This window comes from Echinops telfairi, unplaced genomic scaffold (genome assembly GCF_000313985.2).
Source record: "Echinops telfairi isolate 266 unplaced genomic scaffold, ASM31398v2 ScPeMD7_2;HRSCAF=8, whole genome shotgun sequence".
In the NCBI taxonomy this organism is placed as follows: Eukaryota; Metazoa; Chordata; class Mammalia; order Afrosoricida; family Tenrecidae; genus Echinops; species Echinops telfairi.
In genome coordinates this window covers 18,841,120-18,868,026 of record NW_022103898.1, presented here as the reverse complement: position 1 = coordinate 18,868,026, position 26,907 = coordinate 18,841,120, and the positions used below count along the sequence as shown (strand labels likewise).

Below are 26,907 nucleotides of genomic sequence, written 5' to 3'. Positions count from 1 at the left end.
GATAGATAGATAGATATTTATAATGAAGAAGTTGTGGGAATTGCAGAATTCTACCATACCATCATCTCCAAGGATACGTTTTCCAACAACTGAACCTTCTTTATCTCCAGATGACACATTGCAATCACCAGTAGTTATCAATGTATCCTGATGACGTGCTTGGTCAATTTCAGACTGCGGACCAGACCAGACTCACTGCCAACTTGACTCCTTGGCAGGGAGATTGTTTGTTGGGGAGTTTTTTCGTGTGTTTGTTTTTAGGACTTTGGGGGGGGTTTTGGTCAGTTAATTAGATGAGGCACACCCAAATTGTAGAAGGCAATCTGCTATACTTAAGGACAACTGATGTCCTCTCGTGTGACTTCTTCATAGTTAAGAGCCCTGGTGGCACAGTGGTTATGCGTTGGGCTGCGATCTGCAAGGTCAGCCATTGAAAACCTCCAGATACCTCTCGGGAGAATGATGAGACTTTCTACTCCCTCCAAGAGTTACAGTCTCAGAAGCCCACAAGAGCACTTCTACCCGGCCCTAGAGGGTCACTGTGAGTTGGCATCGACTCAATGGCAGTGCGTTTGATTTGGTTTTAACTACTTCATAACAGTGGCTAGATTAGTGTTTGGCCAACTGGGCGCCATAGCATTGCCAAGCTGACCCATGAACGGAGCCAACATATACAGTACCAAGGAATGTAGGTTGTAGGCAGGCTGAGGTCCAGCATATCTTAGACTTTCTGCCTCTGCTGTGGAGTCCGTCGTCTCAGGCTCTAGCCTACAAGGTCATCTGTCTTCCTGAAAGATCCAGGAAGCAAATCACCCAGGGATGACTCAGTTAGGGGTCCATGTCCCGCTCCGGCAACTTTGTTTGACTTGGGTTCTGTTTTCTGAGAAGGGTGCAATTGTAAAGGCCATCACTGATTGGCAGCCTGAGTCACACCCAGCAGAGGACACCCATCAGCATTGCCTCTGAAACCTTGACTGGGTCACTAGTGGGAAGAGATGGAGGGAGGTATGCGGGCATGTGACTGGACGTTGTACCAAGAGAACAGAGGTCAAGGGAGATGCTAGCAGACATGAAATATTCCAGAAGAAAGGGTCACCACATAGACTTTCTTCCCTAGGCGCTTGGCTTCCTTCTCTTGTTCAGGTTGAGCAGGAATAAGTTACATTGACATAAGGGGGCCCAGCATAGAGCCTGGCACCAAGTAGGGACCAATAAATATTGGTGGAATGAATGAATGACACAAAGGACCAATGTAACTAAATGAGGTGGGAATACTATAAGTGAACCAATGAAGGTTTTTTCTGCATGCATTCAGCTGAGAAAAGGCTTCAATGTGGACGTATCCAATCAGCAGGTGAGAATTCAGATGTAGAACTCAGAAGAGAGACCTTAACTAAAGAGGCCTTCTGGGAAGACTGACAAACATTTGGCTCTTGAAGTCATTGATCTGACCTCAGGAAGGGACTGTAGAAGAGAAGTCGTCCAGGAGATATAGGAAGACTAGTCAGAGGGTGGAGAAGCTTCCCCCTCCCCAAAAGAAACGGAGACTGCAGACACTAAGGAAGTTTTCTGCAGAGGGGGCTCCCCAGAACCCAGGCTATACCACCATCAGGGAAGACGAGGGCTGCAAAGTGGCCATTGGACACGATCTTCCATCAGGAAGTCCCTGGGGCCCTCGGCAGCCCGGTGTGGGCGGAATCCAGATTGCAGATGGCGAACCGCTTGCCAGCACTTGGAATCTGTCCTGAGATTCACAAGTGTTAAAAGCAAAACAGAAACACAGTTGGTGCTTCCGCCAACACAGAGAATGCCATCTCAGATGGCAGTTGGGGCTTGCTTCCAAATTGGGGCTTCAGATCTGGCTGGCAGCTGGCGACGATGCCATTTGCCATATGGGATTTGGTTTCTTGGAGAATAGATTGTTGTTGTTTCTCCTCCCTTTTGAATCGCGTTCATTTCTGCCCAAGATTTACTCGTGTGTCAACAAACCTCTCCAAATCTGGTTTAAAATAGGAGTTCCATGGGAGCCCTTAGCAGCTAGCCAGGCAACCAGTAAGTACCGCGATCCCGCAAGTCGAAGGTGCCTTTGGTAACCGAGAGAGATCCAGGCCTCACCTGCAGGGAGCTTCTAGTCTTCACAAGAGTTGTGGCCTTTTCAGTGTCATTTGTCCACAGAGGATTTTCCTTTCGTGGGACTATTTATTAAATCATCTTAAAAAAAAAAGTTAAGCACCACCAGACAAAGTCCTTTCTAGCTCTGAAACGTATTCCTTGTTGCGGTCAGATGTGGTGGATGCAAATAGTAGTGGCACTTGTACTGGAGGAAGTTAGGGGAGGGGGACCAAGGCATAGAGAGGGTTATCGTTATCAGTGTGAACACCAAGGTGCACCCACTCCAAGCCATGGTATTTTCAATGGCCTCATACACACAGGGAATTTGGACCTTGAATAGGGAAGACCACAGAAGAATGGTGCATTTGTATCAGAGTGTTGGCAAGGAATACTGAAAGTGTTGTTGTTGCTGTTGGTGTTGTTGTTGTTAGGTGCCATCCAGTCAGCTCCAACCCATAGCGACCTTAGGCACAACAGAAGGCAGCACCGCACAGTCCCGTGCCATCCTAACTGGTCCTGTGCGGGTGCCCACTGATGCCGCCGTGCTGTCAGTCCATCTCCTGGAGGCTCGTCCTCCGTTTTGCTGTCCCTCCACCTTACCAAACACGATGTCCTTCTTCAGGGACTGATCCCCCTTGACAACATGCCCCAAATCTGTAAGGCGAAGTCTTGCCATCCTTCCCTCAAAGGAGCCCGTGGTACTTTCGGTAGTCTTCTCCAGCACCACAATGCAAATGCAGGAAGTCCTGTGGAGACTGCCAAGAAGAACAAACAAATCTGTCTTGGAAGAAGTATGGCCGGAATGCTCCTTGGAAACGAGGGTGGCGAGACTTTCTTATCCTTTAGTTTGGCCTGTGATCAGGAGAGGCCGGTTCCTGAAAAAGACATCCTGCTTGGTAGAGTGGACGGCGCAGTGCAAAAGAGGAAGCCCCTCCAAGAGATGGACTGGTACCGCGGCTGAAACAATGGACAAAACGCAACCACTGTTGTGATGGGGCCGCAGGACTGGGCAGTGCTCCGCTGTTGTACAGGGGTCAGCTGCACCCAACAACAGCAGTTCCTTTCATTTCCTGGGGCTGCCACGACAACGCCACTACGTGGGTGGTGCAAACGAGAGAGATCAATCCCCATGAGCCATGGGAGGCCAAAGGTTTGGGGTGGGCGGGTGCCACATTTTCTCTGAAGGTTCTAGGTGCAGATCCTTCCTTGTCACTTGGCTAATGGCAGCCCGAGTCCAATATCTGCCTCCATCATCGCGTGCCTGCCCATCTTCCCTCGGGGTCTCCCAGTCCGCTGCCTGCTTTCTCTTCTTGTGGAGACACCATTCTGGATTGGAGCCCAGCCTAGGTTAACTGCATGTTGGCTTCATTCATTATATCTCCAAAGATGCTGGTTCTCAAAATGGTCACCGTGTTGGGTGGAGGAAGGAGGCAAGCTTAAATATACTTTGGGGGGTGGGGTGGAGGGGGTGTACACATTAACCCACAAGAAGGGTGAAGGAAAGAAGAGGAGCTTCCGCCCAAGTGCTCACCAGTATCTCTGCAGGATGATAAAGGAAACTAGCACTAGAGAGCCTGCATGAGCCAGACCCGGCGCTGGTGCAACCCACGTGTTACTCCCCTGACCATTTGGTGGTAGTGGTGGTTACCTCTGGGTCAGCTCCAGCTCATGGTGACCTGAGGCATCACAGAGTGAAGTGTTGCCTGGTCTCGCACCATGATCAGTGATATGTGTGAGTCCACTGTTAAAGCCATGATGTCGCTATCTCTCACTAAAGATGCCCTCCTTTTCAATGGTCCTCTACCAAAAAGAGAGTTTATAGAGGTCTAAATACAGGCATGTGCATAGGTAAATATATTCATATATGAGGATGGGGAAATAGATCTATGTGCATATATTTATAGGTTTACTGTTAAGGTAGCAGATGGACATTGAGCCTGTACTCAAGTATTCCCACAATGCAAGAACACTTTGTTCTATTAAACTGGCATTCCATGATCCTCACCTTCCTGACAGGATTGCTGAAGACAAAGTGGGTGCCTAAGTAAATGTGGTGAAGAAAGCTGATGGTGCCCGGCTATCAAAAGATATAGTGTCTGGGGTCTTAAAGCCTTGAAGATACATAAATGGCCATCTAGCTGAAAAGCAAAAAAGTCCACATTGAAGAAGGACACCAGCCTGTGTGATCACAAGGTGCCGATGGGATCAGGCATCAGGCATCAAAAAACAAAAAATCATATCATTGTGAATGAGGGGGAGTGCAGAGTGGAGACCCAAAGCCCATCTGCAGGCAACTGGGCATCCCCTTACAGAAGGGTCGCCGGGAGGAGATGAGCCAATCAGGGTGCAGTATAGCAACCATGAAACATACAACTTTCCTCTAGCTCTTTCATGCTTCCTCCCTCCCCCACTATCATGATCCCAATTCTGCCTTACAAATCTGGCTAGACCAGAGCCTATACACTGGTACAGATAGGAACTGGAAACACAGAGAATCCAGGACAGATAAACCCCTCAGGACCAATAATAAGAGTAGAGATACCAGGAGGGCAAGGGGAAGGTGGGGGAGAAAGGGGGCACCAATCACAATGATCTACCTATAACCCCCTCCCAGGGGGACAGACAACAGAAAAGTGGGTGAAGGGAGACATCAGACAGTGTAAGACATGGAAAAATAATAATAATTTATAAATTATCAAGGGTTCATGAGGGAGGGGGAAAATGAGCTGATACCAAAGGCTCAAGTAGAAAGAAATGTTTTGAAAATGATGATGACGACAAATGTACAAATGTGCTTGGCACAATGGATGGATGGATGGATGGATGGATGGTGATAAGAGTTGTACGAGCCCCAAATAAAATGAGTTTTTTTTAAATCAATGACCCTCTACCAAACATGATGTCCTTTTCTAATGATTGGTCTTGCCTGATGGGTGTGCATCCAGACCCAGCAAAAATCAAGCAAGCTTTTCCACCACTTCCACTTATATTAGAAGCTGGCCACACCCCCAAGAGACACTTCCTTTCAGTTGATTGGATCCGGGCTGTGATCTGTGTGGAGGTGTAGCATGCCACCCCAATCTTTTGGTGCCCGCGTCACTTCTCAGGGCAGTTCTGACTGTGGAGGTGATTGCAGTGTGTCAGATCTCACCCTGAGGGGATGACTGGATCTTAACATCCAAATCACTGAGGATCCTGGCTGAGTCAAGTGGACTTAACTATCGCATCCTTCACTATCACCAGCTATCCCATCCTTAACCAACACAAACCTTAACTGTCACATCCTCTCATCTTCTTTTCATGCTTCATCATTCAATCTTTTGCCCATTAGAATCCTTCAGTAATGCAACTTGGGCCTTGAGTTTTTTTCTTTCATTTCTTCCAGCTTGAGAAATGCTGACCGTGCCCTCAAGTGGTATTTCAATCTCACCTAATGAGTGAAACATAGAAAACCTTTCTTCCAAGCAGGGTCATACTTACAGATACAGGGACTCAACTGTCAATATCTATTTGGGGGTGGGAGTGGGTAGGGAACACCACCCAGAAAAGCACTGAGGAACTAGGCTTCTGGGAGGGTGGGAAGCTGCCTCCATCACGCACTCTGTGTTTCGAATTCCTGGTGACAAGACACGTGGAGCTACGCTCGAGCCCTGGAGCTGGAAGAGCCATGTGGAGACCCACGCCAGTGCTGAGGTGCTTCCAGTGCCACTGGATCCACAAGACCGCCCACCCACTGGCCTGTGATCTTCCTACATTCGGCGTCATTGCATGTGTTGTGTGAGTCTGAAGAGGAATTTATAGCTTGGTATCGGACATAGGGGCTAATATCGGAGTTCTGGACTTGATTTGGACTGGGCTGGGATATTTTCTTAATGTACAGTTACTTTTTATATAAAGATCTTTCTCTTACACATATGAGTGTCTATGGATTTGCTTCTCTAGTTCACCCGGACTAACACAAGCTGGTAAACATTCCCAACAGTTCATCGCACAAGGTTCTGCCTCCAGCCGAGTGCTCAAGAAAGCGGACTCGCTTCAGCCTCTTCTGTTAATCTCCCACTGTCAGCATTCCCCAATGTCCAAAATCCCAGTGAAAATTTAGCATCGACATATTCCGCCACACGACCAAGAAGTTTGTGGAAACAATTCAGCCTCAGCAATAATCCTGAAATTCAATTTAAAACCCTGCCTAGTTTTTCATTTCATATCCATCAGACTGGGGGAAAATAACTGAAGTTTAACCTCAGACCAGGGTGGAGTAGTGAGGACTCTTATCACCCCTGGAGCCAGCTCGAATCCCCTTTCCAGTAAGCGTGAAAGCACCATGAGGCCGAGGGCCTAGAGAACGTCTCCCACCTGGGCCTAGGAGACATATGCAGGATGTTCCCAAGTCCATGTTCATAATGGCAACATTATAACAGGAAACAAACCAAATGTCTGTCTACAGGATCGTGGGTAAGTAGATTATAGTTTGTTCTTTCTGTGGCGTGCCAAGTAGCACTGACAATAAATGAGTTAGCCTACATGTGAACATATGGCTACATCCCAGACACAGCATCTGTGCAAAGCTAGCAAACCGAAGAGGGATCTGTGTCGTTTGCTCACGGGTCTAAAAATTTAGAAACATGCATAATCGCTGATGTTTTAAAAATAGTCTAAGTGTATTTTGTTAGTCTGGGTAGACTAGAGAAACAAATTCATGGAGACACTCATATGTATATAAGAAAGAGGTTTATATACAAGAGCAGTTGAATATATTGAGAAAACACCCCAACCCAGTCCAGATCAAGTCCATAAGTCCAATGTTAGCCCATATGTCTGATATCAATCTATAAATTCCTCTTCAGATTCAGGAAACACATGCAATGATGCCAAATGCAGGAGGATCACAGGTCAATGGGTGGGAACTCTTCTGGATCCAATGGCATTCATTGTAAGCATCTCAGCGCTGTCAGGGGTCTCTATGCGGCTTCTCCGGCTCCAGAGGTCTGGTTGCATCAGGGTAGGTCCATGTGGCTTCTCCAGCCCCCAGGAGAGAGAGAGAGAGAGAGGGAGGGAGATAGAGAGGGAGAGGGAGAGAGGGAGAGAGGGAGTGAGAGAGAGAGAGAAAGAGAGAGAGAGAGAGAGAGAGAGACTTCCGCCTCCAAGGAGGAAAATACTGGAGCTCCCAGAATTCTCAGGAGAAGGCCATGCCCACACAGACGCCTCATTGGCTATGACCCGATTGACAGACTAGACTCCACCCCTTCACTCTTAAAACTCTCAGGTCCCAAATTGACATCAGATAATGTAACTATTGGGAGTGAATTGTATAAAGGATGCATGGGGACTTGTTAGTTCCTTGTTGTTAGTTGCATCTATTCCAACTCAGGGCAGCCCCAAGTCAACAGAGTCGAACTGCCCCCTCAGGTTTTCAAGGCTGTAACCTTTCAGAAGCAGGTCACTAGCCAGGTCCTCTGAGACATGTCTTTGACCGCAGAGCAAGAGTCAGCAAACCATTGCTGCCTGCCTCCTGTGGCTGTAAATAACTGCCAACCCCACCTCTGGCTGCGTTCACTCTAAAATGATGGAATGAGTAGTTGCAACACAGACTCCTTCGAAACAGTTCAGACAAAATGGAAAGTGTTACTCTCTGGCCTTTTACAGAAGAAGTTTGCTGACCCTGGTCAGAAAGTATCATCTCATGGGACTGGTGCTACTGGGAAAGCATTTGGGGATGGTAACACTGTAACCCAGAAACCAGGTTTACAGGTGCTACCCAATCACTTCTAGAAGTCCCCGCAGGGTGGGGTCTGCACATTCATCTTCAGACCTCCAACATCTGGGACAATTACTGGCTTACACTTAGGGTTTCCTGTGTGCTTCCTGGAGTTGATTTAAGTTTACCCTCCATAAGAATATTGTGATAATTCAGGTACAGGTGTATTCGCTCTAATAGGCAAACAGAATACCTGTGGTTTGAGCAGGACAGGCATTGAAAATTCTCCCTCACAGTGATAGTTCAGCCATAAGGAATCCTGGGCGGTTACTGCAACTCCATGAGGTCACAGAGCCAGCTGTTTATAGAATTTTCAATCCTTGGGTGACACCTCCCTTTGCATGGTTCAGGAGAGCTAACCCCTCCACCCAGTCTGCAGCTAGCTGATGGGAAGGACAGGGAGCCTGCATATCACTTCCCCTCACTGCCCATTGGCTAGTGCTAAGTCCAGTGCCCATCCCTAGCTGCAAGGGAATATGGGAAATGTAGTCTTTATCTGGGCAAACACGTATGCCCAGCTAAAAATTCAGATCCCACAGCAGCTTCAGAAGAAAAAGGCCCTGCCAAAAGTATGGTGTTGTGGGCTTGCCCAAATCAGCATGGCTCCTTTCTCTCGGGCTAGGTCTCACTTCCTGACTTCCTTAGCCCGTGTCCTGCGGCTGGAGGGAGAGAGCGCCCTCGTGTTGCTTCGTTCTTTTCTACTGGACATAATGATAATGACGCGGTGCCACGCGAGCACACTGGCGTCCTTCTCTTGGGTGTTTGTGGAATCTTTCTTTCGCATTCTCAGAGCAGACGCAGAAGGTCTGTTTTGCGGGGAGGCAAAGACAGAGGATCTCATCTCACTGTTAGCTGGGCACGTTCTCAAAGGAGGAGACGCGCACCCAGCGCGCTGGCATCTCTCACAAGACAGAAGGGCTTGGCAGGGAGGCAGCGGTGCCTGCCTTTCAGCCGAGACCGGCTTAACGAGCTGGCTCTTTTCTGTACTTTAGCAGCAGCATTTAAATAGCAAGTGGGCACCATTTGGGGACATAGATTTCTCCGAGGGACTCCGCAAGGCATTCCATGTTCCATTTGCGGCAATAAGATGATGCTTCCTTTCTTTCTGAGAACTGAGAAAAAAAGATGGGCCGAGCGATCTTGCTGTGACCGACTTCCACACAGGACAATTCATTTCTGTGACCCTGGGGGGGTGGGGGGAGCATGAATACACATCGTGGGAGCCGAAGCCTAGAAAAGGGAATTTGGCCCCAGCTTTCTTGGGAAGATGTATTGCAGAGGAAGGCCCTTGGCCAGGATCCGATCAGGCCCCTAGGATTACATCCACAGGTAAGGGCTTAGGAGGCCAACCCAGATTTTGGGGGAGCACACAATTCAATCCATAGCCTAACTGCACCTGTCTGGAATCTGAATGTCCCTGGCACACAAGAAATGCCAGGTGTGTGTGCAATTGTTATTCTTACTATTGTCATTATTATTATTTCAGAATCAAAGTGTTTTTTAGGATAGGAAGTCCCCGTGTGCCAAGCTCACTGCTGAACCTGGAGCAGAGGTCAGACGGAATTAGGGACGGTTTCTAAAAATAGGAGCTCCTTAATATCCATTTGAGGACCCCTGTTGGCCTCCTGCCATCTCCTACACCCTCCACGGGGGTGCGATGAGGCAGAATCGAGGGGAAGACAGTGGGGCGAGGGCTTGGGTGGTTAGATGCTCAGAAGGTCCGGTGTTTGAATCCACCCAATGGGCCATGTATGGTAAAGAGGAAACGAGGCGAAAAGGAGGAAGGTCCTCAAGGACAGGGATGGACACAGGGGCTGCAACGGTGGACTCGGGCACGGGAACGATGGTGAGGGTGGTGCCGGACCGGGCAGTGCTTCGTTCTGCAGTGCGTAGGTTTGCTCTGGATCGGAACTGACTCCGTGACCCCTAACAGCGGCAGCATGTGAGCACCCATGTCTACACCTGCCAGGTGCATGTCCATGGTCACACAACCCCCATGGACACACGCCCAGGCACCACTTCACTCCAGGCCCCCAAAGCTTTGGCACGGGTGTCCTGTCCTCTGTAAGAAGTGGACTCCTAGGGGAGACAACAGGGCACGGTGCCCATGGTTAATCCTCCAGCTGGGCTGCCTGCTGTGTCAGCACAAACCCCAGCAAACGAGGTGTTTCCTGCCGCCCTGAGAGCCTGCGCTTCCAGAGAAATGCAGTCAAGCATGATTGTCAATTCCTGGGTATTGGAGCTCCCCTGGGACGCCCACAGAGAAATAGGAAACCCTGTCAACTTGATCCTTAATTATTATTTTAAGTTCATGCTGCCCTCCCGTTCTCCTCTCTAAGCGCAGGCACACACATAGGCACTCCCTCTCGCTCTCTGCTGTTGCCGCAGTTCCAACTTGTGGCCACTGTCAAGGTTGGAGCAGAACTGCCCCTCGGAGTTTCCAAGGCTGTGACTCAATACAGCAGCAGACTGCTTCACCGCTCTCCCTCCGAGCGGCGGCTGGGCTGGAACCTCTGACCTTTCAGTTAGCATCCAAGCCCTTAACCCGTACATCACCGGGGCTCCCAACTAGAGGGGGGGGTAAATCAAACAAATAAGCCCACTTCCACTGAGCCCATTCGGACTCAAACCAAAGCCCAAACTCACTGCCATCGAGTCAATGCTGACTCATAGTGACCCTGTAGGACAGGGTAGAACTGCCCTTGTGAGGTTCTGAGACTAACTCTTTTCGGGAGTAGAAAGCCTCATCTTTCTCTCTCGGAGCATCTTGTGGTTTTACACTGCTGACCTTGAGGTTAGCAGCCCAACTAGGAACCCCTACACCACCAGGGCTCCTTATTGTGGTCCCTTATATAAGGGACCCTATATAGGATTTCAGAGATGTAAATCTTTATAGGAGCAGATAGTGGGCTTGAACCACTGTCCTTGCACTTAGCAGCCCAGTGCTTACCTGAAAGCTCCACCCAGGCTCCTGACGTCTGCCTCTGGCCATCTTCATTTAGCCTGCCACCCCTCCATCTCCTATCACGGGCAGGACCCACGTCTGGCGTGTCAGCAGCTGCTGTGCCCCACACCTATCCCAGTGCCCGGTGCTCAGCACGCAAGTGTGTCTAATGAGTGAGTTGGCACTTCCTCCTACCTGAGCCGCAGCGTAGAAATCACATCTCATTGGCCTCTCTGGGCCCCCAATGTGTGGTCCATGGTTATTGGCTACCGTAGAGTGAGCCCACGTTCCAGGCGTTCCCATAGGAGTCTCGTTGACTAACTTCCAGGAGGCAATCTCCAAGCCTTCTTCCTAGTCTGTCTAAGTCTGGAGGCTCCGCTGGAACCTATTCAGAACCACAGCAACGTGTAAGCAGTCAGTGGCAGACAGTGGTGGCCACACTTGAAATGCACTGCCCAAGAATTGAACTTGGGGCCTCCTGTGTGAGAGGGGAGAAGTCTACCATTGAACCATCAAAACTCTGGCAGACAGCAACCCTACAGGGCAGGGTAGAACGGCCCCTGTGGGATTCCAAAACTGTAACTCTTGGCAGGAGTAGAAAGCTTCATCTTTCTCCCTCGGTGCGGGTTTCCAACCGCTCACCTTGTGATTAGCGCCCAATGTGTAGCTGCTATGCCACCAGGGCTCCCTGCTGAGCCACCACTGCCCTCGTAAGACCATTCGTGGTCAAGTCCCTTCTGATCCTGGTGACCCCACCTGGGTCCGAGCAGAACTGTGCGTCAGAGGTTTTCGATGCTGGTTTTCTGGAAGTAGATCTCCAGGACTTTCTTCCATGTGCCTCCCGGTGGACTCAAACTTCCCAGCTTTCAGTGAGCAGCCACAGGTGGTTAACTGCTTTTGCCTCCAGGGGACTTCATGGCACATAGTATGTACTTCATGATGTTGTATTCTGTGGACTTGGGCTAAGACAGTGTAGGGCTCACGTAGAAACACAGGTCTTCCTCAAGTCTGGGTTTTGGAAAGACGCGGGTCAGGGCTGCCATGGAAACTGTCCCCTCAAGGATCAGAGATAGACACCTAACTCGCATGTGCTTCTATTTCTTCATCTATAAAATGGGCATGCTAAGTAAGACCGACCTTTTAGGAATCCTGGGAGGCTTTATAGCCAGATGAGAGCACTCATTTGGGAGTCAGCACCTGGGTTCAAATACCACCTCCTCCAACTAAGAGCTGTGTGAGTGTGCCCACATCACGAACCTCTCTGGGCTTCAGTTCTCCCATCTGTAAAATGAGGGACAAGGGACCTAGTTCATGGGCTTTCTTTGAGAGTAAGGGAGCTAGTCTCTGTGATAACTGTCAATCATTTTTTACTGCAGCACAAGTATCATAAGTCGGTGATGGTTTAGTGATAGAATTCTCACGTCCCATGCGGAAGGCGCAGATTAACTTCCAGCCGAGGCACCTCAAGCACAGCCACCCTTCATCTGTCAGTGGGGGCTTGTGTGTGGCTTTGAAGCTGAGCAGTTCTCAACAGAGCTTCCAGACTAAGACAGGCTAGGAAGAAAGGCCTGGCACCCTACTTCCAAAATTCAGCCCCAAATCCCCTATGGATCACAGCAATCTGATCCCCTCCTGGCCGTAGGCGCAGCACAAGACTGGGCGGGATTGCGTTCAGTTGTGCGTGGGGTCACCAGCTCCACACCCGCTAACAGCATGCTGTGTGGAGGAAGCTTTGCAAATGTGCAGTCTCTCTGATGGCCAGCCACACTTCCACTGTGCTCCCGGACAGCCAGTCTGGTGGCTGCCCTTGCAGAACCGTATTGTAAGCCAGGTCTTATGTCACAGGGGCTCAGGTAGCAGAGTGGGCTGCACCCCCAGACACCCATCCCCACGCAGCCTGTGCCCTGCCAGGGTGGACCACTGGACCTGTTCCCTGAGCAAGAGCCGGGCAAAGCCTGCTCCCCATTGCAGGGCTGCAGGCTGGGCTCCTGGCTGCCGCCTCCCAGAGAGGCCTGGGTGGTTACCCTGCCCCAGGTTGCCAGCTTGCTGGGACCCAAATGAAGGAGAACAGAAAGCAAGGAGAGGAAAAGACAGTTCCGAAGAGCCCTCACAGAAGGGCCAGCGAATGAGAGGCTGGGGAGAGGGCTGGGCAGCACTGGCAGGCCTTCAAAACAGCTGGAAATGACCTTGGGGGGCCAGGGGCGGGGGCTGTACAGAAACCTGCCCTGGATTTTGGAGGGCTGTGAGGGTGGAGAATTGGGGTATGGGTGTGTGTGTATTGGCAGGGGGAAGAGGGGGGTGGGGGTGGTGCTCCAGCTGGTCTGATTAAATTCCTGCAAAGAGGAACTGTAATTACAAATAATACTAATGATCGTGCCTTCCTACTATTGGGGCAGTTATGGACACACTCCGTACAGGGTAGGATTGCCTATAGTCCTATTCAGGGTAAAGGCTGCAAGCCCTAGAACCATCACCCCACCACCACCCCCAAATCACAGATGGAGAAACGGAGGCTCAGAGAGAAGCTGTCCAAGGTTCCAGTGGGAATAAGAAGCAAAAGTGAGCTTTGAACCCTGATGTGGGCACTCGGTTGGCTTCCTCCATGAGAACACGGGCATAGACCCTGTGACTGAGCCGAGCCTCGGCGTCCTCGGTAGAATGGGGCCAATAGCAAGAGCTACAAGGAGAACTCCTCTATGGGACCGGGGAGGGGAGAAGTGGGTGCTCAGCATGTACTAGGCACGCCCAGCAGAAAAGAAGGAACGTGTGATGTAGGGGTGCACTTCCAGAGTCTCCCCTTGGTGTGAGGGTCCCTTTGTAGGCCCGTCACTAAGAACTGGGCTGTACACTGGGGGGCAGGCCTCCAGGGATGGATGGGTGCTGAGCCCCGGCCACTGCAGATGGCAACGAAGGAGGCCCAGTTGCTGTACACTGATGGGGGTAAAGTCAGGGCACGGCCTGGGCAGCAGGGTCCAGGGTGGAGTCTGGAGCTGAGGTCTGGGACCAGGAGACCGCAGAGGACTTTTGGGGGGCTGGGGGGTCAAGAACTCCTAAAGCTACTCTCCTTGCGTTGGCTTCGTTCCTGTTCACACTCCCTGATGCTTGGTGTAGGGCAGAGGAACTTTGAGAGCTAACTCTACCCAAGGTGAAACCTTTCTGACTGGCGAGTGGGGTGGTCAGGGGGACAGATTCTGGGAGCCAGACAGCCCAGCCTGGGTATGAAGTGCACCTTCTGCTTAGGAGCTTAGGACGATCACCTGGGTCACAACCCAGAATCCCTCCCTCGTTGGCTTCTCAGAAGAGTTGTTAGCAGCCATCCGTTGGGCTCTGAACTACGAAGACCTTAGGCACAACCGCGTGAAAGGTTGCCAGCCCAGCGCCGTCCTGCTGAGCGTCGGCCTGTGAGAGTCCGGCGGTGAGCGCTGTCGGGTCAGCCCATATCTTTTTAATTTTGCAACACCTAAGCATCTCTAATCAGCCCTAATCAGATAAGGAGCCCTGGAGGTGTTGCCTGGTAAATGCTGGGCTACTAACCACAAGGTTTCAGGTCACAGCCACCAGCCGCCCTGCTGGAGAAAGATGAGGCCGTCCACCCCCATAGAGACTTACAGCCTCGGAAAGCCTAGACAGGGTTGCTCAGAGTGGGAATTCCACTTGATGACAGTGCATGGGCCCAGCACACAGCAAGGACTGCATGATGACTTGTTCAATAAATAAGACAGAGCACTGTGCGTGCCCCGCTGGAGAGATGAGAACACTAGACGGGCTCTCAGTCCACCATGCAGAGTTACCTGGTTCGTGGGGACAGAGCCAGGGAGCAAACCTATAGTTCATCTTTCAAGCCAGGCCCTCAGGGATGCTCTTTCGTTCCAGAATTACACTGGAGTCAGATAGTCAGGGGGCCTGGGAGCTGCCTGCTACCTCCTGGTCCTATGAAGTCAAGCTCTGGTCCTGGGGGTGAATGAGAGAGGAGAGAGACTGGAGTCTGGCTGGACAGACCCCAGCACCCTAAAAAGCAAGGCTGGTTCCTATGTGCTAAACTTCTGAAAAGTGGGCTCCCCTCTCTGGCTTACTCCCATCCCCCTCCCTCCCCACCCTCTGTCACCATTTATAATGTACTTTTAGAAAACCAGGCTCCCCACATCCCTGGGGGTGGGGGGTAGTGTGCATCCTACGTGGAGTTTAATGTGAGCCCCTCCAAGCCCCCGGACTGGAATGTTCCTTAGTCTCCTTGTTTCTATCGTCACTTCTTCTAAATATGGGCTGTTTTTTCCCAAAGAGCCTGCCTCCCTTGGCTTTGGCCTTAGGCGATAGCTAGTGTGTAACGGGAGCCTCGGAGCAGGCGCTCTGAGACGTTCATATGTGGCGGATCTCCCTTAATCCCCACCCAGAGGCCCAGGAGGAAGGTTCGTTGTTACTAAGCTCATTTGACAGAGGAGCACACTGGACCACAGCGCGGAAATCGCTGCCCCAGACCACACACAGCCGGAAGAGGCTGAGCTGGATCTTGAACCCAGGCCATGCCAGACCAGCATTCTTGTTGAAAGCTTTTTTCAAAAATCAAGGTCGTAGGTGAGCGTGGTCAGCATTCAGGCCGAGATGCCAGAAGAGATGAGCGGAGAGCGTCCACAGGGAGGAAAGGCCACGGCAGCCCGTGGGCCCCCTTCGGCATCTTCCTGAAGTCATGTCTCTGAGTGGCAGCAGGATTGAACCAGTCTGTCGGCCCGAGGCTCTTGAGAACTCAGAAAGATTGACCAGCTCGGTGGCTGACCGCTTACCTACATTGATCGGAATGGAAAGGCGGGGCACTGCTCCCCTGCTGGTGAAGTCCCAGGGGACCAGCATTCCCGAAAGAAGCCGGAGGGCCTGAGAGGGCATGCTTATTTGTCCAGCCTCCCTGGGGACTCTGTCGTTGCTCCGCCACCCCAGGGACCCTTCGGAGACGGTCCAGAAAGAAGAGTGGGTGGAGCTCAGATCCTGAGATTTTTCACCGAGTTAAATTTTCTAACAGATCCAGTGGACACCGAAAGCCATGCTTTCCAGGAGCACGTGGACAGCATCCACTGGCTTGCCTGGCTCGGCTGGTAAAATTCAGGATCCGGAACTTAGGATCATGTCTATGAGTTCCTGATCAACAGACGGACGTCCCCCAGCACGTGCCTCCCAGAATGAATGCTGGTGGTTGTTCAACATTATGAATGCAATCAATGCCGTAGAATGGTACCTTCAAAAGGGTTATGATGGCAGCTACTAACCGCAGGGTCAGCAGTTCAAAACCACCAGCTGCACCCCAGGAGAAAGATGAGGCTTTCTATCCCCTGAAAGAGTTACCTTCTCGGAAACTCACAGGGGCAATTTTACTCTGCCCTATAGGGTCACTGTGAGTCACTGTGAGTCAGAATCAACTCGATGGCAGTGAGTTTGGTTTTGTGTGTATGTGTGTGCGTGTGCGTGTGCGTGTGCGTGTGTGTGTGTGTGTGTGTGTGTGTGTGTAGGTGTAAGGTAAACATTGGGCTGCTTGCTACAAAGCTGACGGTTCAAACCCACCAGCCACTCCTTGGAAGATGAGGCTATCTACTTCTGTAAAGATTTATAACCTCAGCAATGATATACATGTATGTGTGTGTATGCATGCATGAATAGATATGCATATATGTGTGCATACCTATGTGTACGTACAAAAAGAGAAAAACTCCGTGTCATCAAGTGGATTCCGACTCATAATGACCCTATAGGACAGGGTAGAACTGCCCCTGTGGGTTTCTGAGACTAATGCTTCAGGAGAGTAGAAAGCCTCATCTTTCTTCTGCAGAGTGGCTGGTGGTTTCAAACTGCTGACCTCACAGGTAGCAGCCCAACACATGACCCACTATGCCTGCAGGGCTCCTTTATGCCTTTATGTCTATATATGTATAGGCTTCCAAAAGTTCATGGAAAATTGAAGTAAAAAGTAATGAAACTTTTTCACAGATTTTTTTTGTGAAGCCCACTTGTACATACCTATTTTACCAAAAATAAAATAGAATTAGCATGAAAACAGAATCATGGTTGTATGCGTCCCCATCTCAACCAGGCCTGTACTCACCATGCACGTGAGGGAAGCTGCAGAGAACAGAAGCGGCCTGGCCCTGCCCCCAGGAACTGCCCTCCTAGTGGGGAGAGCAAACGCTTAGAGTCATCAGATACCCATTGGCATAGAGTTGGTTTCAACCCTATGGGGAAGAGTAGAATTCCCCTATAGGGTTTCCAAGGCTGTACATGTATATATACATGCATGTACACATTTTCTCCCAAGGAGTAGCTGGTGGGTTTGAACCACCAAACTTTCTGCTAGCAGCCAGTAAACTTACAGCTAATTTACCCAGTGCATTGTCAAGTTTATCCAGCAACCCAAATACAGAGCCACCATAGATGAACCTGAATAAAACAGGGGGACATCTGGAACAGAACCTCAAATTCCTTATGGAAAAAAAAAATCTACACGGACTGGCTGAGCCTGGGAACTTCCCAGAACACAGATGCCCTGACATACTCTTCAAACGTTGAACTAAGACCCTGCGAGTATCCCCTGAGGTCACTGGCAGCTCAATGACAAATTGGCTCAAAAAATATTACCACCCAGAAGCTCTGTGCTCCTTTAAAAACAAGTCACCCCAATGAGGCCAAATGATCCACAAGGATGAAAGTCAAAGACGAGACTGTGTGAAAGCTAGGAAACTAGAGGGAGGGAAACGGAGCAACCGGAAAAGAAAGCCTAAGAATGTCCTCCATTGTGAAGCATGCAACCCAGGTCACTGAACACCTGATGTGAAAACTGTTGAATGGGAACTCGAACCGCTGTGTAAGCCTTCACCAAAATCACGATCAAACAGTATTAAAAAAAAAAAAAACGTAAGCCGCCTAAGTAAAACTAGGCACAAGTGCTGACAAGAGGACCGGTGGGATGGACCAGATGATGGAGCATGCAGAGGCAGGAGAGAGACTTACTCTCCTTGAGATGGGCTTCAGATCCCAGAAGGCCTCTCACTGTGTGTACGTGAACTTCAAGGTGACTGTTACAGAAGGAGAAGACGCCAGCCCTGCAGAGCCTGGAAAGGGCCTTCAAGGACGAAGGAACAGCAAGAGCAAAGTCCCCAGCGCGGAGAGGGGGTGGAAACGAGAGGTTGGAGGAGCGGCATTTTACTCTCTATGAATTCTACTCGGAATGTTAGTTAAACACAATGACTTTTATCCTAAAGCATTGCCAGGCTCCACACCGCCTGATTTAGATTTTACATTCAGTGAAAAGCTGGTTTGGTGGATGTGATGGTCTGTTGTATGTCTCAGCTTGGCGCGGCCCTGGCTCCCGGTTCTTGATCAGACACGCATCTGAGTGTCGCAGTGAAGAAGGTAGTGTGTGTGGCTGTGATTACCAGGTAGTCGGTTGACCTTAAAAAAAGATTGTTTTTCATCATGCAGGTGAGCCTCGGCCAATCAGGGGAAGGCCTTAAGAGCCAAAGTCGAAATTCCAAGATGAGAACGAATTCCGAATTCTGCTCAAGACTGTAACATAGACATCTTGCCTGAAGGTCCAGGCTGCCAACCGACTCGGCAAATGTTACATTCAAGACCTACATATCAACTCTCCCCGGAGTTTCTAACTGATGGACAACTTACCAGATTTCATACTAGCCCAAAATGAAGGTCTCTTAATAGCTGGATGGATAGAGTAGGTGATAGATGATAGATAGATAGATAGATAGATAGATAGATAGATAGATAGATAGATAACAGATAGGTAGGTAGATGATAGATAAGTAGGTAGATTGATAGGTAGATAGGCAGATAGATAGATGATAGATAGATAGATAACAGATAGGTAGGTAGATGATAGATAAGTAGGTATATTGATTGATTGATAGGTAGATAGGCAAATAGATAGATAGATGAAAATAGAGACACCCATTGTTGTTGCTAGGTGTCTTTCAGTCAGCCCCTGACTCATAGCGACCCCATGCACAAGGAGCTTGAACTAGATGGTTTGGATTGGCTGGTGTTCTGAAGTAGACCACCAGTCCTGTCTTCCCAGTCTGTCTTCGTCTGGAAGCTCTGCTGAAGCCTCTTCCTCATCATAGCAAACCCACAGGCCTCCACTGGCTGATGTGTGGTGGCTACGGTTGTGGTGCACCGTGGAGTTGAACCCGGGTCTCCAGCATGGACGGAGATCCCTGACTGACGCAGATGGGGAGGAGAATGAAAGTAGAAAGACCACTAAGAGGCCCCTACAATCATCTAGCAAATCCTCACTGGTGTTTAGGACCATGCTGGGGGTAGAAGTGGAGAGAAGAGATGGATGTGGGATTTGGGTGGCAAACTCAACTACAGATGGACCAACTGTAGGCACAAAGCAGCGTTCTGCCATTTACAGTCGGGATGACCAAGGGCAGGGGCGTGTCATGAAAGCTCCCTTTGCGAAGGGTGGAATCTGAGGGTGTGGTGGCTGCTATGGGGACTGGTCCCAAGTTTCTCTTCAGAGGGAAGGAAAGGGTAGAGGAGCGAACAGTGGTGGTGGCAGCCCAGCACCGTGAGGATGATTCACACCATCGGATGGTACATTTGGACATGGTTAAAATGGACATGTGTAGGTGGTGTGTCTTTTGCCACAATAAAAAATAAATAAGTGATTTTTTTTTTTTAATGGAGGTTTTGAGACACCGGGAGATTCCATCAAGTGTGCCGTCGTAGTCGGGGGCAGTCAGTGGGGATGGAGGATGGCTGGTGCCCCTGAACGTGAGCAGGCTGGAGCTCTCCCCTCTCCCCCCACTTTCTAGCTCCATGACTCTGGGGTCACTTCACCTCTGTTTCCTCATCTTTGGTCTGGGGCTCATGATAGCTCCACTTGGGGAGGGGATTGTCAGGCTGCATGAATGAAAACATGGAGCGAGCTACGATGTCAAGAGGACACGTTCAAAAAACACAACTCGTTGTTGTCAAGTCCCACCCACTTGGCTCAAGGCAGAGCAACCCCGTGCACAAGAGAGCGAGCCACCGCCCAGCCCTGCGCCATCCTCACCATTGTTGGGCCTGGGCCCCTTGTTGCAGCCACTGTGTCACTCCAGCTCCCTCGTGGCTGTCCTCTTTTTCCACTGCCCCTCCACTTTACCAATTCTGATCCCCTTCCCCAGGGACTGAGCGCTCCTGATGACAGGCCCACAGTGCACGAGACACAGCCTCTCCATTTTTACGTCTAAGGAGCATTCTGGCTCCCTAGACTTCTTCCATGACAGATGCGTTTATTCTTCTGGCTACCCATAGTATGGGCACATATTCATTTCCAGTCCTGTGATTTAGAGGCGTCCATTCTTCGTTGGTCTTCCTCATTCATTGTCTGGCTTTCCTATGCATCGGAGCCCATTGAAAATACCCTGGGTCGGGTCAGGGGCACCTTAGTCTTCAAAGTGACATCTTAGCCTTTTAACACCGGAAAGAGGTCTTTTGCCGCAGACTCGAGGACTTGCCTAATGCAATGCTCCACTTGACTTCTTGACCATCGCTTCCATGGATCAAAGAGCACTAGCTCCCTATGTAACAATTATTGGTACGAGCATCTTAGCCGTCACCAGTTTCTCGTCACTTGTTCCGAAATAAAAGCAAGGACCTCTGTGGCTGTGAGACACTTCTCTGAGCTCCTCGGAATTTTCCGTGTCCTGGTCTGTGGGTTCTGGACCTTGTGGCTCCTGTGGACTCGGGGCTTGTGTCGCCCTCCTCTCGGGACCTCCGTCCTGGTACCTGACACGACACAGACGTACTCAGTGATGTTTACCCAATCAAATGGAATTTAGCTTGATTGTAGAAGAAACAAGATGCTTTCTGGGATGAGAGCCAGCCAATCACGGAGATTATCAGATTTATACATAAATTGGGGGGGGGGGGAGTATGGCAATGTCTGTTTTTCTGTGACAATGCCAATTCACAGTAACTTAGGTGGCGTAGTGGGTTGCACGTTGGGCTGCTAACCACAAGATCAGCAGTTCGAAACCACCAGCCACTCCATGGAAGAAAGGTGAGGCTTCTGTTTCTGTAAAGAGTTACATTCTCTCAGAAACCCACAGGGCAGTTCTGCTCTGTCCTATAGGGTCTCTATGGGCTGGAACAGACTCAGTGGCAGGGAATTTGATTTTTTTGGTGTGATCCCAAGAAGGGGCCCTTGACTTCACAGAGCTGTTTCTTCCTGGATTGGATCACTGCGTGGTAAATGTTTTCCTGGTGTTCCTGGGGGGTGCAAATAGTTAAGCACTTGACTAATAGCCAAAGGATTGATGGTTCAAACCCCTCCAAAACCACCTTGGAAGACAGGCCTGATGATCACCTTCTGAAAGGTCACCACCTTGAAACCGGAACGGAGCGGTCCTTCCCTGCATTCATAGGGTCAGGCTGAGTCAGATCCAACTCATTGTCAGCTAGCAAGAACAACAGGCCTATGTCTACTTTACAAGACGAACAATGTGGCAGATCCAACCCCAGTGCTGCTGGAGTTGCTGTGGCGCCATGGCATTGGTTCCAGCCCACAGCGACCCTGATGCACAACAGAGCAAGACACCAGCACAAGTCCTGCGCCATCCTCATAATGCTTCCTACGCTTGAACGCCACCGTTGCAGCCATTGTGCCCATCCATCTGCTCAAGGGCCTTGCTCTTTTTCACCGCCTCTGCTTGACCAAGGACTGGTCTCTCCTGACAACATGTTCGAAGTCTGTATGATGAAGTCTCGCCATCCTTGCCTCTAAGGAGCCCTCTGGCCGCACTTCTTCCAAGACAGAATGGTTTGTCCTTTGGGCAGCCCACGGTACATTCAACATTCTTCTCCAGCCCCACAATCCAAAGGCATCCATCCTCCTGCAGTCTTCCTTACTCATTGCCCCACTTTCACAAGCATAGGAGACAATGGAAAATACCATGGCTTGGGTCAGGCACACCTCAGTCCTTAAAGTAACACCCTTGCTTTTCAACACTCTAAAGAGGTCTTGTGCAGCAGATTTGCCCAGTTCAATGCATCATTTGATCTCTTGACTGCTGCTTCCAGGAGCATTGACTGTGGGTCCAAGCAAGAGAGAATCTTTGACAACTTCAACCTTTTCTCTGTTTCTCATGATGTTACTTACTGGTCCCGTTGTGAGGATTTGGGTCTTCGTTACATTGAGATGAGATCCACCCTGCAGGCTGTCATCCTTGGTCTTCATCAGAACACACCGAATTTTATCATGAGCACATTGAATCCAAAGTCAAAACATAACTGAAAGAGGCAAGAGTCTAGAAATCCCTACCCGGAATCAATTCCAATACCTCCCTGAAACGAACACCCCTTCCAACAAGACTGCACTCTCTTCCACCTGACCATGCATACCCTACTTTTACCTCCTCTGGAACTTTCTGTGAGTTACGCCCTGGAATGTTATTCCACTGCTCTGACCCCCTTCTCTTGAGCTGTTCATTTTCCTGAAGCTGCTGCTCTAACCATTTTTGGGAACCACTGGTCCCTTGGATGAAGTCCACCGCCACACCCGGAGCTGCTCTCTTCCCCCCAGGGGGGATCTGCCCTTTCCCCTAGAAAGATGGAGCACCCAGTTCGATCTGAATTTCAGATAAGGAAGGACTGGTGTTTTGGTGGAAGTATGACCTGTGCAATATTACAGCCATCTTTTTATTTGTGAAATCTGACAACTCTACTTAGGAGATCCCTCTCAAAAATCCATGCGCTGGGTCCTAGTGCACTCTCTGTCTTCCCTAGAGAAACTTCCAACAGTGTGGGATGGCCTAGGTGTGGGTCAACTGTGGGCCCCTAAGTCCCTTTCATAGTAGACCTTCCTATAAATGGAACTCAGCACCTGGGATAGGGATGCCGATTGGACTCCTTCCTGACACCAAGCCAACCCCAAGCCACACTCACTGCCATGGAATCACTGCTGACCCCTAGCGGTCCTATAAGACAAACGAGAACAGCCCCTGTGAGCTTCCAAGACTGCAACTCAGGAAAAACCCAGACGGTGCAACGACCCTGTGGGACAGAGCGGAACGGCCTCCTAGGCCTTCCAAGCCCAACTCTTTATGGGAAGCACGCTGCTGCGTCTTCCTCCCTCGGAGCAGCCGGTGGAGCAGGTGCTTAACCGCTGTGCCACCAGGGCCGCTCTTACTTCCTCCGGGGATTTTGAAAGACCTTCTCTCACAAAGGTCGCCCTTCCTTCGGCCACAGTGAGTGCATGAGCGGTGGGAGTGGAACCCGGACACCTGACAGCACCTCCTCTCCCTAGTCCTGGCCCTCTGAATTAGCAAACACCAGGACTGTGAAGAAGCCTGGGGCAGCACGGCCTGGAGCTGAGACTAGGGTGGGGGCTACAGACCCAGGAGCCAGGGCCGTACCCAGAGGAGTGGTCCCATGGTGGGGAAACGGAGAGTCCACAGTCCCTGCTCCGTTCCAATAAGTGTTGCCTTAAATCCACCTGTTGGCACTTTACACTTGGGCAGTGGCATCTCTGTCCATTCAGCTAGGTCAACGAGTTACTGTCATATGCTATGAGTAGATGTCAACTATCCCCCTGTCTCTATGATTGGCTCCGGACAAACCCTTCTTCCTCTCTCTCCCCCAGAGGGGTACCTCCAACCTTATCACTGCCTTCCGTCTTCAATCTTCAAGATAAAGGACTAGTGGATACAGATTGGGCTGCTAATCTCAAGGTCAGCGGTTGAAAACCACCGGCCCCTCTGAGGGAGAAAGACTCCCAAGGGGTTTCTCCTCCCATGAAGAGTTACAGTCTCTCAACCCACAGGGACAGTTCTACCCTGTCCTATAGGACGCGTGTTACAATCAACCTGCTGGCAGTGAATGTTGGAGTTGTTCTAGCCCCTGCCCACCTCTGGTCCTCTTCCTAGAAGTTTATGCTCTAGAAACACTCATATGTACAGTTACCGTCATGTACTTGGCCGTGATCCATTTCCCTACTGTTGCTTAGACTGGCCCTGCTCGCTCGCTCAAAGGTCTTTTCTTCCCCCATCTCCTGTTGGTGGTGGTGGTGGTCCAGGTCAGAGAGTCAGCCCCAGCTCCTCTCCAACGCACGCGTAACAAAACGCAGCATTGCCCGATCCTGTGCCACCCTCATCAGCCTTGCAGTGCGAGTCCATCGCGGGAGGAGACGCTGCGCCAATTCATCTTCTCATCTCATCGAGGGGCTTCCACCGTTTCACTGCCTCTCTACTTTTCCAAGCATGATGTCCTTCTCCCGGGTCCAGTCGCTCCCGACCACATGTCCAAAGTACATGAGACCAAGTCTCCTCATGCCTTGCTCTCAGGAGTAGCCTGGCTAGACTTCTTCCAAGACAGCTCGGTTTATTCTGAGAGTGCAGGGGACTTTCAGTAGCCTTCACCGGCACCACCATTCAAATGCATCCGCTCTTCTTTGGTCCTCCTTGTTCCTTACCTAAGTCTCACCTGCATGTGCGGCCATGGAGAAACCTGACTCCTTCCTTATTTAAGACTCCACTCGGGCCAGCTTGCCTGTCCTCCCCGGCTCTGTTGACTCAGCTCCCTTCTCCTCCCGCAGTGCATTTGTTCTGTAATAGCGCCTGCCTCAGACGCCTCCACCATGGTATTGCCACAATGAATTCTAGTGACCTGAGTCTGTGGCCTCTCCCCTGCCAGGAAGGACCCACACAACCCCCAGAGCCAGGAGAGTGACATGTTGACTGTGTGTCTTCCCCATTTAAAGTAGAGCTCGGCACAAGCAGGTGCCCAATAAAGATTTGGTGATTTGGGTTTGGCGATTGATGAACGACTGGTTCATGAGAAAGAAATAAGATCCTCCACCCTCAGAGTTGGTGTCGTCTCCTTGATACTGTTAGTTCCCCCCTCCATACCTCCACATCTTCCTTGCTGGGCCGGGCTGACTAGGTCCCAGCGTCCCCGGCCCTTGCCACTGACCCTTGCCTGTTTTCTGCTCTGCTTCTGCTTTGATTTAGAGAAGTCGCCCAGCCTGTGTGCCTTCAGCTAGCGTGTTCCGTGTTCTGCGTGCAAGGGAAGCAGAGGCCACCAGACAGGGTCCCTAACTTGGAAGTCCCCAGCCCCTGGGGGAGTCGGCTGAGTCCAACAGAGAGCGCGCCCTGGACTGTGGGGTTCAATGTTACAGCCGTGACCTAGGCAGCTCTCCATGCAGACTGCCTCCGTTCATACCCCGGCCTCACCGCTTGCAAGGACTTGGACAAGTCACTTACTGACGTTGTTGTTGTTGCTATTGTTGTTGCTGGTAGATGCCATCCAGTCGTTTCCGACCCATAGCACCCCTATGCACAACGGAACGAAATACTGCCCGGTCCTGCACCATCCTCACAAGCGTTCCTCTGTTGGAGCCCCTTGTTACAGCCAGTGCATTTCCCCGGGGTTACAAGAGGGCGGTTGTTACTCTTAGAGGACACGGAGCTGACCCACGGTGACCCCAGGCACCTAGGTGGCCCTGCTCCATAGGGTCTGCATGACTAGGAGCTCTAGGAAGCAGGTGGACAGGCCTGTCTTCTGAGACCCTCCTGGGTGGCTTCAAGCCACCGACCTTTTGACTAGTCGTGGAACTCTGTAGACATTTGCACACACGGACCCCAAAGTAGGGGCAAGACAAGAATTCCTCTTGGGACTGTGTGTGAGGGAGTGAAGGTACAGAGTTAACCGCTGCTGAGGTCGTTAGTTGCCATCACGTTGGCCGTGACCCTCGATGACTTCACACACCACAGAACAAAACTTGCCCAGGCCTGCGCCCTCTTCACAGTCGCCTGTCCGTTCAAGTCTATCGGTTACAGACATTGTGTATTTTGAGTGCCCTGGTAGAGTCGTGGTTATGCTTTGAGCTGCTTACCACAAGGTCCACGGTTCAAAACCACCAGCCACTCCATGGGAGTAAGCCGGGGGTTTCTAGTTCCATAAATGGTTACAGTCTCAGGAACTCACAGGGGCAGTTCTACCCTGTCCTAAAGGGTCCCTATGAGTCAGCATCAGCCTGACGACAGTGACTTTGATGGGGTTTTTCCTGACCTAAAGGTTTGGAGCCCTGTATCCCACCACTGAATCAAACAGTGTTCTATACCCATCCTTAGGGTTTTCATTAGCTAAGTTTTGGAAATCAATTGTCTGGCCTTTCTTCCTAGTCTGTCTTAGTCCTAGTAAGCAACACAGACACCTATCCATCACGGTTGACCCCTGGTGGAACACCAGCCTCAGAGCAAAAATGCAAGCCAGCAGACAGAGAGACAGGGGTGGAATTGGAGCCCAGGGATAAAGTCCCATGGAAAGCCACTACCAACTGGTGTTGCCTTGGGTCTGCCTCGTGAGTTAGCTCCTGTCCCAGGAGCTGCCACACCCTGTGACCCTCTTTCCCTCCCGCAGGGCCGACGACTGCTTTTGTGCCTCTCGGAAGCTGGACGCGGTGGCCATCGAAGCCAAGTTTAAGCAGGACCTGGGCTTCCGGATGCTGAACTGCGGGCGGACAGACCTGGTGAAGCAGGCTGTGTCCCTGCTGGGCCCCGAGGGGATCAACGCCATGAGCGAACAGGTACAGTCTGAGCATCTGAACCAGCCGGCAGCCGGACAGCCTCCCCGAGCCCATGGTAGGAGCCCACAGCTAGGGAATGTTCTAGGGGGCTATGGGGGCAGGTCCCCCTGCTGGTGATGTTGGGCTGGGTTTCTGGGGGTTCGTGTCTGAGTTTTTTTCAATGGAAAATACTCTTTTTCATCTTTGTAGTAGTAACACGTGATCATTGCAGCAGAAGTGGAAAATAGAACAAAATATGCCTGATTCAGAAAGGGGAGAAAAACACCACCCCAGATAGCTGAGGTAGTTAGTTTATTGTACCAGCCTGGCCGATACACACAAGTGGAATTAATTGAAGGGCAGAGAGATAAATGACTTGGTGAGCCGAGCCTCCCTTCTGGCCCACCAAGCCATTTATCTTTCCGCCCTTCAATTAATCCCACTTGTGTATATCGGCCAGGCTGGCACAATAAACTAACGATCTTAATAGCTGTCATGAGTCTATAGGATAATGTCATTTCAGTCCCTTTCCTGGGTGGCTAACATCAG

The 26,907-nt window shown here is 50.7% G+C and overlaps 1 protein-coding gene across 1 annotated transcript in view; it reads left to right on the top strand.

The window, feature by feature from the left end:
- BTBD11 (BTB domain containing 11) overlaps window positions 1–26,907 on the top strand; it is a 198,419-nt gene that overhangs the window by 121,793 nt on the left and 49,719 nt on the right. The window contains exon 5 of the mRNA XM_045291152.1: window positions 26,214–26,379. Within this exon, the coding sequence (XP_045147087.1) occupies window positions 26,214–26,379 (166 nt within the window). The remainder of the gene's footprint in view (window positions 1–26,213; window positions 26,380–26,907) is intronic.